Below are 14,043 nucleotides of genomic sequence, written 5' to 3' on the forward strand. Positions count from 1 at the left end.
TGCCCCACTGTAGTGAAGGGGGCATTAAGTTTTACCCTTGTCTATCTGTACGTACCTGTGTAAGTCATTACGTACATCCCAAAGTTGGTTTCTGTTTTCTAACTTTAGTTTGCTCCAACCAACTTGTACAAATGCTTATTACCATAAAACACAGATTAAATTTGAATGTTCTTGGCTTTACATTTACCGTTACAGAGTTATGCCCCTTTCCATAGGAAAAAAAATGCTGAATTTTGGTTTCTGATTTCAAAATTAGACTCTCCATTGACACCATTTGTGAATATGGTCTTGAGGAAATGATGATAGTCGGAAGGGGATGATAAATGGCTGACCCGTGTTAAGAGAGAGCCATATCTATTGCACATTAAAGAAACCCTTGTAGATTTCCAAAAAGAGCAGGCTAATGCCTCTACAAGGCAGCACTCGCACCCACAAAGTGGAAAGGGATCATATAAGTTGCAAAACTTGTTTCCAAATCCACTATAAATGAATATGTTTAAACTAACTTTAGTTTACCTCTGACAACCAAATGTTATTATACTCATACACAATGCTTACTACCACAAAGATAAAGGATAAATTTTGGTGGTGTCACTTCAAACTTTCTAGAGTTATGCTATTTTACATATGGAAAAATAGGGAATCTAATATCTGTTCTAAGAATCAATGATGTAATTGTTAAAAATTAGTCAACTACAATTATGGACAAAGAAAGATAACTCCAATCTAAAAAAATATTTTAAACCAAGTACAATTATGGACAAAGGAAGATTACTCTAATTTTAAAAATATGTTTTAATAATTACATTAATTACAACCAATTCAATGCAACATTCACTGAAAAAAATGAAACAATCTTTACCCTTCAGAGCATACAAGCACTTTGATTTATGTTCTTCAGTTTTCCCCCTTTATATCTTATATGATATGCAAGCAGGGGCATCATCTATGTCCCATGGACACATCCCCCATTTATTTTATATAAAACTGATCTTTACTCATAATAAACTGAATATGTTAGAATATGACACCCTTGCATATATCAATTAACTAATTATAAGGTGAGCTACCAGCATCATCTGATTTTAAGAAATTATTTTTACAGTATGAAGTTTTGTTTTAGGTAGATTTTGATGAGATGAGTGTACAGAACAGATTTGTAGTTAATCCTAATGTAGATGAAGATTTAGACGAAAGTATGTTGTTATTATATTTTGTATAAGAATGTTTGTTTCCAACTGAAAGAAGATAATGAGTAGTGACATAATTAAGGGATGTTTGTTTAACCAACCTGTCAAATACATAGCGATCAAACACTGAGGCCATGTGAAAATGATTAAAAAAAAACCATAAGGCTTGCATAAATTAATTTCGATTCTAAAAGGACTCTAATGCACCAAGAGCAGATTCTGTTTTAAAAAAAAAATCAATCTTTTACGCATTGGAATCAAATGATTGCACACAGGTTTCAAGACATGAATTTACATGGGAAGTTAATTTTTACAGCCATTGTTATGGGTACATCTCTAATTCTGCTCTGTTGATAATTTGATAATTTTGTTTGTTTACAAAGCAAAAGATGCATATCATATTGGAATAAAAAATAAAGAACTTTTGTGCATGTTAAATGTGCCATAAATTGAATTTTAAGTAAAATTGCACTGCATTTGTAATATGGAAATAATTATATGATTTCTTTATAGAGAAGAGAAAATACAACGGTTTACCAGATTTTATGACACAAGTTGCTAAGGAGGAGTTGAACAGATTGAGTGAAGATATAGCAGAATGCAATGTTATATATCTACCTCAGGTATAAAATATCTTTTCTAAGGAGTATTTACTTGCTTTTGTCCACTTCTATATCTGTTTGTATATTAATACCTTTTCTAAGGAGTATTTACTTGCTTTTGTTCCCTTCTGTGTCTGTTTGTATAGTTAACATGTATCAGAATCAATTGTTTCAACCAGGTTTTTTAAGTATTACTCTTGACCGTCCTGTCGGTCTTTATTTACATTCCTAAAATTGGAATCCTATCTCTAACTTTTGTTTTTCTCTACCAAATATTATAAAAGTAATACAAAATGCTTTTAAAATACCACAAAACAGATCTTGTTTCAAATTGTTTGGCATCACTTTTACCATTCTTGAGCTATGCCCCTTTGAAAATGGAAAAATTTTGGTTTTCTAACTTTTATTTGCCTTAACATAATCAGGCGGAAACCAAGTTGAAATAGAAAAAAGAGTTGAAGCTCTTTGTTAGAGAAGGCGATAAATGCTTACTGTTATGTTTACTATAGTAACAAAAATATTTAAAGTTAATAGAAACAAATAAAACAACAATTTTCTTCTCAATTATGAAGTGTTTTTATTTTAAAAACACTATTTGCATAAGTTTTCAATTTATCTATTTTAAAAATAGTAATGCAGAACAATTAGATATCAAGTCGACATCATGGGTATCTATCAAGTTGGATGTAGAAAATGCATAACTTCTGATTTAAAAAAATGATTTACCACAGATGGAAAACATATCAATCTATTAGTTCAGTAACTTTCGTGTTTACCCTTCCATTATGTGACTCCAGAAAAAAATCCAAAAATGGGTAACAATTGTATCGAAAAGAGAAAATCAAGTGCACCTTTTTATGTTAGGGCATGTTTGAGGTGTATATTTTGCCTTTAAAACGTATAAAGCAAGAGTATTTGATGTATCATCTCGCTTCAGATTCTATCGTTTTTATATATCAAAGCTACAGGTTGACTTTATAACATAAAAAAATTACAGTACGAAAAGAAGAAATATATGGGTCAAGTGAAATACCTATCTATTGAATCGCAAAAACAGAGTTGGTGTGTTGAATAGCTATTTTTTTACTAAAAGTACTTGACGACAGTTTTTTAAGTTGGATGATAAAAATGCATAGCTTCGAAAAAAAAAATTTTTTTGTGTGGTAACTAGGGTTTATTATCTTCAATCTCTAAATATTTTTAGTCTGCCCTTTTACGAAATATTAAAATTGAATTTTTTTAAATGTTTAAGTATTTTCAAAAATTCCTCCTGAGAACCAATCAGACAATAAATATTGTTAAGTTGAATCAATGCAGACAAGATCATCAACTGATGCTCATTAGCTAGTAGATACATTTGTCTTTTAAGATACAACTGACATATAAGGATCGTAATGCTGCTTGCTATGTGGATAAATTTATCCGTTTTCAAGAGCAAAATTGGCAGCGCATCATTTCTACAATGGCTTCCATTTCTACAATTGTGAAAATGAACTAGCTTATTGGGGAGATAATTTTGAGGAAGTAGAATCCTGACTAAAATGTTATTGTGCTTGAATTCATTTTCCTTCCCTTTATCAATCTTGAAACTGAAATGTTTTTTAACAAATTTAATATTTTGAAGCTTGGATATCTGCTAGCAATCCCTAAACCCAGTGATGGTTCAGATGATCAGTATGTCATGGAAGATCTAGAATTTGTGGTTAGTATTAGTTTATAAATAAAGATAAATATGTCATGAAATAGTTAATGATCAGTATTCCTTAGATCTAGAATTTGTGGTTAGTATTAGGATATAAATAGAGATTGCACAGATGTATGTCAGGAAATCCTGACAGAAATACATAAAACTATATTCATAATTTTATAATGGTTAAACCATTAGCTTATGTTTAATTTTAATTAATAATAAGAAGATTATCTATCCTTGTTATAAAAACAGATTTTAACAGATCATCATAATTACCTCCCTTCAAAATTGAAGCAGGGGCTAAATTAAAGAGTTAGTCTGTTACTGAAAATTTTAGATTTTCTTTTCACAATGTCTGACAACATTACCACTGTGTCAGGTATACTGTAATTTACATGAGAACTAATTAGTATAAAACTCTTTATTAGTTTATGTCCAACAATATGTTGCACTATAGAAGTGCTAGAACTAGAGGTAACTAAACCTTGCTGTCTCAATTATCAGATTTTATACAATACAATATATTGAGTACACCAAAGTACCTGAGGTATGCAGTGAAACTTCTCTTAACTGGTCCGTCGCAGGCCTCGACAATAACGCTTGTCCGATTGTCCTGTACCAGAGGGAAAAAAGGTCGGACAAGTAAAAGCTGTATCAAGCTTGTCCGTCGGGACAAGTACAATTATTCAGCAGAAAATAAATGTAATCCAACTTTGATTAACAAAGTAATTATAAACAAAAAACAAGTAAAACAAATATTAATTTGACATGTTTCTGCATTCTGTTTATTCAAATGCAAAACCTTTTTCTTCAACATGTTTACTTGCAATCGATAATTTTTAACTGGTTCTTTGACAGGTACTTTTCAATAGGTAAAAGGTATACTGTTCTCGAAAACCAGTCTTACTGATCATAATCAATAATGCGCTTTGTAGATAAGGTAACTTTACAGGACAGTTCGTCACCTCTACAGGTTTAGCTCCAAGTTTAATAGACAGTTTGGCACCATAGGAGACATATTTAGTAGACATGATTGATAGACAGTTTGGCAAGACAGGAGACATTTCGGGACCAAGACAAATCAGTTCCTCATTTTGCTACATTATTCTGTTCCTTATAACAAATACCTTGCCAGTAATTTTTTCACAAAAATATTTTTTACCATGAAATTCACAAAATCATATTTGATCATAAGTAGAGTTGTCTCATTGGCAATCAGACCTTATCTTCTTCTTTTTATTGATTGCATTTCAATAAACTTTTTTCAACTTAAAAAAAAAACAGGATACAAATCCAATGAGTGTACATGCCCATCAGATGGTTCCTCATGTCTAGAGTCTGATGAGATTGGCATTAGTGAAAAACTAGTCCTGTGACATGACTAGATTCAGTTGTACTTGACTCATATTTTTGAAAAGTATTTCAAATAAATAAAAATACATCAAATCCTGTCTATTGTTTAAATTCGTTTTGTTCCTTTAATCAACTAAAAATGTAAAAAGGTTGTTTTTAATAGAATTTTTTTGGACAAGTAACAATTTCATTCGGACAAGTAAATTTTGGTATGTACTTGTCCTACAGGACAAGTAAAAAAAAGTTATTGTAGAGGCCTGCGTCTGAATACCTGTTCTCCCCTTATACTGGCCAAATCAAATATTCTCAATCACACACACACACATTTAAGGAAAGTAACTTTCGGTGGTTCCAATTTTTAGAAAACCGGGTGACTGCTACGGTCCTACAGGCAGCTGTTTTTTAGAAGTTTCACTTTATCACTAACCCTCTAATGAAGAAGTCTTTCACATACATGTTATACCATATCTATAGCCACAAGAGCAGGTAAAAAACAACAGCAATACTTTATTTTAAGAGTAAGCTATATAACTAATCTATCCTGAGGCCCTCATCAAAGCATCCACCTTGTCAATCCATTTGTTTTAAATAAAACTTTGATGTTTTCCAATGCTATGTTATGAGTGCGGTATGCCAAGGAGGACCCAATGTTTGGAAAATTTTGTTCCTCCTGTCATATTTACAAATGTAATAATTCTTTGTCTACCATACCATAGTTCTTTGGGTCACTTTTTGGGGCGGAATTAAGGTGACAAGTCTTCCTGTGGATTGTTACCATGTGTACTGGCATGTTTATAATCTGGATCAGGGTGTTAGTCAATTACAAAACAGGACTTTATATCACATCTCATCAACACTTCTCATTCTAATATGCATATAATATTTACCACTGGATGTTTTATACCAATCCAAATTATCAGAATTGTGTGGTTTAATTTTAAATAGTAGAGATATAATTGTATATGCTTAATATGTTTATATTGAGACAGCAAGGTATTGCAATTTATTTTCTAATTCCATTTTTATTATATTTTTCAGTTTATTTGATTTACATGCTCATTTCTGTTTAAGAGTTTTGGTTTTTATACGACCGCAAAATTCGTCGTATATTGCTATGACGTTGGCGTCGTCGTCGTCCTAATACTTTCGGTTTTCGCACTCTAACTTTAGTAAAAGTGAATAGAAATCTATGAAATTTTAACACAAGGTTTATGACCACAAAAGGAAGGTTGGGATTGATTTTGAGAGCTTTGATCCCAACATTTAAAAAATTAGGGGCTAAAAATGGCCCAAATAAGCATTTTCTTGTTTTTCTCACAGTAACTTTAGTTTAAGTAAATAGAAATCTATGAAATTTTGACATAAGGTTTATGACCACAAAAGGAAGGTTGGGATTGATTTTGGGAGTTTTGGTTCTAACAGTTTAGGAATTAAGAGCCAAAAAGGGGTCCAAATAAGCATATTTTTTTTTGGTTTTCACACCATAACTTTAGTATAAGTAAATAGAAATCTATGAAATTTAAACACAAGGTTTATGACCACAAAAGGAAGGTTGGTATTGATTTTGGGAGTTTTGGTCCTAACAGTTTAGGAATTAAGAGCCAAAAAGGGGTCCAAATAAGCATTTTTCTTGGTTTTCACACCATAACTTTAGTATAAGTAAATAGAAATCTATGAAATTTAAACACAAGGTTTATGACCATAAAAGGAAGGTTGGTATTGATTTTGGGAGTTTTGGTGCTAACAGTTTAGGAATAAGGGGCCCAAAGGGTCCAAAATTAAACTTTGTTTGATTTCATCAGAAATTGAATAATTAGGGTTCTTTGATATGACGAATCTAACTGTGAATGTAGATTCTTAATTTTTGGTCCCGTTTTCAAATTGGTCTACATTAAGGCCCAAAGGGTCCAAAATTAACCTTAGTTTGATTTTGACAAAAATTGAATCATCCTTGGGGTTCTTTGATATGCTGAATCTAAAAATGTACTTAGATTTTTGATTATTGGCCGTTTTCAAGTTGGTCCAAATTGGGGTCAAAAATCAAATTTTGTTTTGTTTGATTTCATCAAAAATTTAATAAATGAGGTTCTTTGATATGCCAAATCTAACTGTGAATGTAGATTGTTATTTTTTGGTCCTGTTTTCAAATTGGTCTAAATTAAAGTCCAAAGGGTCCAAAATTAAACTTAGTTTGATTTTAATAAAAATTGAATTCTTGGGGTTCTTTGATATGCTGAATCCAAACATGTACTTAGATTTTTTATTATGGGCCCAGTTTTCAAGTTGGTCCAAATCAGGATCTAAAGTTATTAGATTAAGTATTGTGCAATAGCAAGAAATTTTCAATTGCACAGTACTCAGCAATAACAAGAAATCTTCAATTGTGCAATAGCAAGAAATTTTTAATTGCACAGTATTGAGCAATAGCAAGAAATCTTCAATTGCACAGTATTGTGCAATAGCAAGTATTTTCAATTGCACAGTATTGTGCAATAGCAAGAATTTCAATTGGAGTTATCTTTCTTTGTCCAGAATAGGTAGTTGAATCAACTTAAATTATTGTTTTATACAATATACAATGTATATTCACTGTTACTACCAACTGATAAATTAAAGCAATCTTTACCATTCAGTGATAACAAGCACTTTTCTACATTTTAATATTTTATGATGTATTTAAATGAGTATGAGTAACCTATGCTGTGTCAACTATTTAATCACAATCCAAATTTAGAGCTGAATCCAGCTTGAATGTTGTGTCCATACTTGCCCCAAATGTTCAGAATTCAACCTCTGTGGTCGTATAAAGCTGTGCCCTGCGGAGCATCTGGTTATCTTTTAAAATGATGAATATGATTAGAAAAGTTGGAATATGCATGCCTTTCTTTTTTTTTTTAGTTGATTTTTTTTTCTCTGTTTTCTCTTTCTCTGGAGTAATATACTCACTTTCTCTGGAGTAATATACTCACTTTCTCTGGAATATTATACTCACTTTCTCTGGAGTAATATACTCAACTATAACAAATGAACAAAGAATTTTAAACAAAAGTAACAAAGTATACATGAACAACTGCAAATCACTATAAAATGATGGTCAACTCTGTCAGAAAATTATAGCAGATTGAATACTTTATTTACATATCAGCTCTGTCTTACTTGTGAAATCATGAAATAAATTTAACATGCTTATATTTTGATGAGTATTTGAGTAGTTATGTCTGACTGATATTTGTCAATTTGCAAAGTTTTGTTACAGATGAAATTACACTATATTTCTATAAAGAAATTTAATATTTTTTGGTTAACATAATTCATGTCTTTATGGCCATTTTGTTTCAGAGCTGGACATGTTACTAGGAGATACTCAGTGTGATATACAAGGTAAAAGAAAACATGTGTTTATTTAAAATGAAGATGTGGTATGATTGTCAACAAGACCACTCTTCACAAGACACCAGAAATTAACTATAGGCCATCCTACATCCTTCAACAATGAACAAAGCCAATGTTGCATAGTCAGCTATAAAAGGCCCTGAATATTATGTCTAAAATATTGAATGAAAAACAAATATGTAACACAGCAACAAATTACAACCACTGAATTACAGGTTTTTGTTTGGGACAGGCACATATAGTGCTCTATTAAACATGATGGTAGATCCCCAACCTTGGACAGAGGTGTAACAGTTCAGTACAAGAGCAAACTATCAAAATCTATTGAGAAAGGCTAAACTCATCGGACAGATACAAATAGAAATACCTCAAACAAAAACACATATTGGATGTGGACAGTACTTGAACATTTATGTGTTGCATAAGTTCATTGTAAGGGGATTCAACTTAGACTACAATACATGAAATTAATATACTTTTTTGTTTGCAGATCAGGAGACCAGTATAATGCACAAGCTACAGAACTCCATCCTAGAACATACAAAGGCTTTACTGGAAGTTTTGGAGCTATGTGGAGAACTAGACTGGTAGGAATGTTCAATTTGAGCACGAAATCTCTAGCATAAATTTTGTACCTTAACTTGAGACTAAATTAAATGTGTGAATTTTTCTTGGCAATACCAAGCCATATACACTGAGTTTACATTGGAATCATTTCTGATGTCTTGCATCATCTTTGTCTCTGTCTACACTTGATGTAAATCTGAAACTCAAAGATAATGTCAGGACAGTAGTCTACCACACTGATTCGTCCACAGGGCAAGCAGTTTTGCATCTGATAGTTTATTTGCTGATCTTGCTGATGGGTTTACCTCACCTGAGTATTGACTTGCACATTTCTGCCAAAATCCGTTTGTTATTACACAACTCTGAAATACTGTCAAACCTGTATTCAGCAATCAGTTTTGTGAAGTATCAAAGTGACCACTCAAGAGATGTGACCTCTAGAAATACTGTCAAACCTGTATTCAGCAATCAGTTTTGTGAAGTATCAAAGTGACCACTCAAGAGATGTGACCTCTAGAAATACTGTCAAACCTGTATTCAGCAATCAGTTTTGTGAAGTATCAAAGTGACCACTCAAGAGATGTGACCTCTAAAACTAAGTTCCGAAAGATTACTATCTAACAACACCTGTCACAGGGATTAGGTCAAATTGCTGTGATGTTTAAACAGTTTTGAAGGCTCTGTACAATAACTACAAAACAGTGAATTCAATACATTTTCCTAAGATTTTCCTATGTCATAACATGTATAATGTTACAGTTGTACACATATTTCCTGATTTCTTTTTCAGTTTATTGGCATTTGCTACTTGTGCGAAAGAGTTTAATTATGTTAAACCGAAGCTGGTACCAGAAAATGTTATAGATATCAAATCAGGCAGGTAAGGAACTAAACTGTAAGCTGTTGATTTTTGAATTTATTTTGTTCTATAAATCATCCCTTGGATTTAAATGGCTTAAAAAAAACTCATATTTTATACATATCTTGGTATAAAGAATAACATATTTTGTAATGTTCTCTTAGTTTTCTTCTGTACTTTTAATGCAAGTAAGCTGGAGTTATCTCCCATGTTTAGAAAGCAGAGGAATTTTATGACTCCACCACACAATTTTCTGATATAAAGTCTGATTTAATGCAGGTTCAGTTTATTATAATGAGATGAGAAATGAAAATGTTGAAATGATTTAAAAAATGTAAAAGTGGAGAACATCTAAGATTCCCAAGTTTTCCTGAATTTGCTACCAAACATAAAGCCAAAAGCTATAAATTACTTTATATTTTCCATTTTAATTTGTTTGAGGAAAGGCATGTAAATATATGGAGTATATTTTCTATCTTATATTAACAGACATCCACTTCAAGAATTGTGTTGTAGTCCTTTTGTACCAAATGATGTATGCAGTGGCCAAGATTATAGTAATATTAAAATCCTGACCGGTCCTAATGCCTGTGGGAAAAGTGTTTACTTAAAACAGGTTAGTCAGATGTTGATGATAAATGATTTGCAGGACTTTAAATACCAGAGAGAGAGTTTACTTAAAACAGTAACATCAAAATACCAGAGAAAGAGTTTACTTAAAACAGTAACATCAAAATTTGCTGATACACATAGGCCTTATAAAACAATAAAAACTAGACTGATATTTGATATAAAATGATGTGTATTTTAAAATATTTGAGTACATTTTTTAGAGTGTACTAGTTTACTTTATGTATGCACAATGAAAATTAGAAAATTATAATACACAGCACAAACATGGTATTGAAGATGTTACAGTTTAATTGTATTGAAGCGTAAAAAGTATTTCAACATTGCAAAACCAAAATACTTTGAAATAAACCTGTGAATATAATTTGTAAAGTTGACATTCTACAGGTAGCAGTGATAGTATATATGGCCCATATAGGCAGCTTTGTTCCTGCAGAGTCAGCATCAATTGGTCCTATAGAAAGAATATACACCAGAATACAGTCCCTGGACAGTGTGTCTGTTGGACTGTCAACATTTATGATTGATATCAACCAGGTATTTCTTACTCATCAAAGGCAAAAAAAGATCAGCGAACAAACAATTTAATAAAGCAGTAAATTCTCTCTAAGTCCAACCGAAAACAAAATGTACTTCCGCATGATGACGTCACAGTAATGTGTCAAAGCAAAAAAAAAGCCTTTTTAAAAAAACAAAATTAAATAAATAATTTTTTCTACAAAATCCATATAAATATGATTTGTACAACACAAATTATTCATCATAAAAACCACATTTGATGGACTTGGCAAATAAACTTATATAATAACTTTCTTTTCTGATTTACTGGTAGCACATTTAAATTTTCTGGTTTCAAAAATCTACAAGTGTCAATTGATTCAAACCGAACCAATTCTATACAAAATGTTTATAAAGTGTTCTGTTGTTAGTAGACAGAATTGAAGTCTGAAGTGGAAAGTTTAATAATCAAAGAATACAGCTGATTTCTTAGTAATTTTTTAGGGTTTTATCTGAGGCCCTGATTTGTTGATAGGATTCGTGTGTTTAACAATTCATTTTATTTATTTAGTTTATGTTTTTTGAAGAAAAACAGTAAATGTGAATTTGTTCATATTTTTTTCTACAGATGTCTCAGGCTTTGAAGAGTGCCACAGAGAGTAGTTTAATCATAATTGATGAGTTTGGTAAAGGCACGGAAATGGTTAGTTAATGAAAATTTATGAATTTATAAAAATAAACAAAAAACTGAATTTATAAATATGACTGAATTTAGAAAAATCGTCCTTTTTAAATCTGGCAGGAGATTGTATATAAGTATTTTGAAAAAGATTGATAAAGGTTTTACAGACCATTTTAATTTCTGGCATGCAAACAAATGTGTGGAATAAAAAAAATAGAATCTTACTTTCAAACCTTGAGAATCCTTATCAGAAATTTAAAAAAAAAGGCCTTTATTCAAATTGGTATTAGTCTTATCTAGGAATATTTTTTCCTTAACAGGTGGATGGGATGTCCTTACTGTGTGGATGTTTAACTTATTGGTTAGAGATGGGAAAGCGTTGTCCACATGTTTTTGTATGTACACACTTCCACAGTTTGATCAACCAGCATTTACTGCCAAAATCTCCAAAGATTAAATACATGGTGAGCATACAGTATTATTTTCTAATGAAGAACTTTGTTTTAAATAAGGACATTATCAGGATTTGCTATGGACTATTATTTTCCATTAATATCTCAGCAGTTTTATATAAAAGTGATAATTTATTTGTTTTCCAATCCTGACAACTCATATTTGTAATGTTATTGTTACTATTTTCACAATAAAGTATTGTTCACACTAACAGCTTATGTTTGTACATACTTGACATTACTATATTTGTACATACTTGACATTACTATATTTGTACATACTTAACATTACTATATTTGTAACACTTACATATATAAATAAAATGCTTTATTGTTTATGTGTGTTGTGAATCTAGCTTTGCACTTTACTTTTTAAATCTTGCTTATTTGCTATTGATAAGCAAACAAAATGACATGTAGAAATATAGATGAGTTTTGGGTCATTCACTGCATCAATTGGTTTTTTTTTATTCAGACATTAGAAACTGTTCATGATGGGGAAGAGTTACTGTTCCTTTATCATTTAGTAGAGGGTCATACAAACTCCAGTTATGCCAGCCATATAGCCCTACAAGCTGGACTACCACAGGAAATAGTCAAACGTGGAACGGAGGTGAGATACAGAGGGGAACCATGAAAGATTGATATATATATATAAGCAGTTCTAAATTGAAACTATGTTCAAACCTATGATTGCATTAGATAAAAACCACATTTTTTATATGTGTGCATGTAAAACAAATTTCGTTGTAGAAGGGTCTAAATACAGCACAAACAACATTTTCCAAGAGACCAAAAAAGTGAAAAAGAATATTTTAATAAATTGTTTATATGTGGTTTTGATTTTGGCTTTATGAGGGTTAAATTTTCTGTAATTACTGCATAATTTTAAATATTATGGCCCATCAACTTTTAACGCGACAAGTGTTTAAGCTAAAAAATTCTGTCTCCACAATCTTAGAAATAATGTTGCTCTTTTTTGGGGGGGTAAAACAAACATGTTGAAGTACTCAATTCTGACAATTTTGAGTATGCATTGGTTTTGATATTTTAGATGATATTCAGCAGCTAAACTATTGTGTTGACTTACAAATACAATGATCTTAAAATACTATTGTTGTAGGTATCCGAGCTGATTAGACAAAACAAACCAATAGAGAAAGTTGATTCTGAGGGCACTGATACACAGTATAAAAGGTACTCTGGTATGATAATAAAGGAGTAGGTCCGGTAAGACCCCTTTTTGGCCCCAAAATATGGCAGTTTTACAAAATTGTTAAAATGTATACTTTTTTTATTTATTGAACAGTAGAATGCTTCTGCTACATAAATATGGGCTGTTTTTTACAATACGATGTACATATATCGAGTACTAGCACCATTAAGTCATGCTAAATTACGGAAATCTTCAAAATTCTAGCATTTTGGTTAAATTTTAGACGGTTTCCGTGTTAAACCTAAGTGGCCGCATTCGTGTTCATCCAAAATATTTAAATGTAAGTTGTATTTGATGATAATACATATTAACATATATAATGGTTGAGGATGAACACAGATGCGGCCACTTTCATTTTTGACAAAAACAATCTTAAAAGTGACATTTTTCAGCATATTTGGTAGATTTTTCATATTTGAGCTTGAATCGGAGCGTTTTTAATTACTAAATTAGTTAAAATCTTTCACATATATTAATTGAATCAAATAAAATAGGCATTTAGGTGTTTAAAAAGTGGTCAACATCGTTTGTCAGATGAACCTGAAAGTTTAGGCCAAAATCGGTCCTTACCGGACTTACTCTTTTGCAAACCTGTGTTTGTACTTTATCTATACTATACAGTATTAGGGCACTGATACACAGTATAAAAGGTAATTTATACTCTGGTATGATAATAAATTTGCAACCTGTGTTTGTACTTTTTCTATACTTTACAGAATGTTTGTCTCTAAATTCCATTCCCGTACTATTCAATTATTTTTATTGGAACAATACATCATTATTCATAACCTATTGTCCACTAAAATTAAATACCTAAATAAAAAAATGTAATGTCTTTTTATGCTTCTACTCTTACTGTAGCTCTTTCATTGTTGAAAAATTTGATGTTGAAAAGTTGTTTTAGCAGTTGA

General features: G+C 31.1%; 1 protein-coding gene across 5 annotated transcripts in view; it reads left to right on the forward strand.

Annotated features, from left to right (window-relative positions):
* LOC134692312 (mutS protein homolog 5-like) overlaps positions 1-14,043 on the forward strand; it is a 40,331-nt gene that overhangs the window by 22,614 nt on the left and 3,674 nt on the right. For 3 of the 5 annotated variants that reach the window (XM_063552765.1, XM_063552772.1, XM_063552779.1), the window contains exons 15-27: positions 1,124-1,196; positions 1,704-1,813; positions 3,417-3,494; positions 3,911-3,956; positions 8,175-8,216; positions 8,719-8,815; positions 9,586-9,675; positions 10,144-10,270; positions 10,672-10,821; positions 11,411-11,485; positions 11,785-11,928; positions 12,392-12,529; positions 13,040-13,113. In XM_063552765.1, coding sequence (XP_063408835.1) covers positions 1,124-1,196; positions 1,704-1,813; positions 3,417-3,494; positions 3,911-3,956; positions 8,175-8,216; positions 8,719-8,815; positions 9,586-9,675; positions 10,144-10,270; positions 10,672-10,821; positions 11,411-11,485; positions 11,785-11,928; positions 12,392-12,529; positions 13,040-13,113 — 1,244 coding nt within the window. Of the gene's footprint in view, positions 1-1,123; positions 1,197-1,703; positions 1,814-3,416; positions 3,495-3,910; positions 3,957-8,174; positions 8,217-8,718; positions 8,816-9,585; positions 9,676-10,143; positions 10,271-10,671; positions 10,822-11,410; positions 11,486-11,784; positions 11,929-12,391; positions 12,530-13,039; positions 13,147-14,043 lie in introns of all 5 variants that reach the window. The other 2 variants (XM_063552791.1, XM_063552785.1) reach the window with 2 other exon arrangements.

This window comes from Mytilus trossulus, chromosome 1 (genome assembly GCF_036588685.1).
Source record: "Mytilus trossulus isolate FHL-02 chromosome 1, PNRI_Mtr1.1.1.hap1, whole genome shotgun sequence".
NCBI lineage: Eukaryota > Metazoa > Mollusca > Bivalvia > Mytilida > Mytilidae > Mytilus > Mytilus trossulus.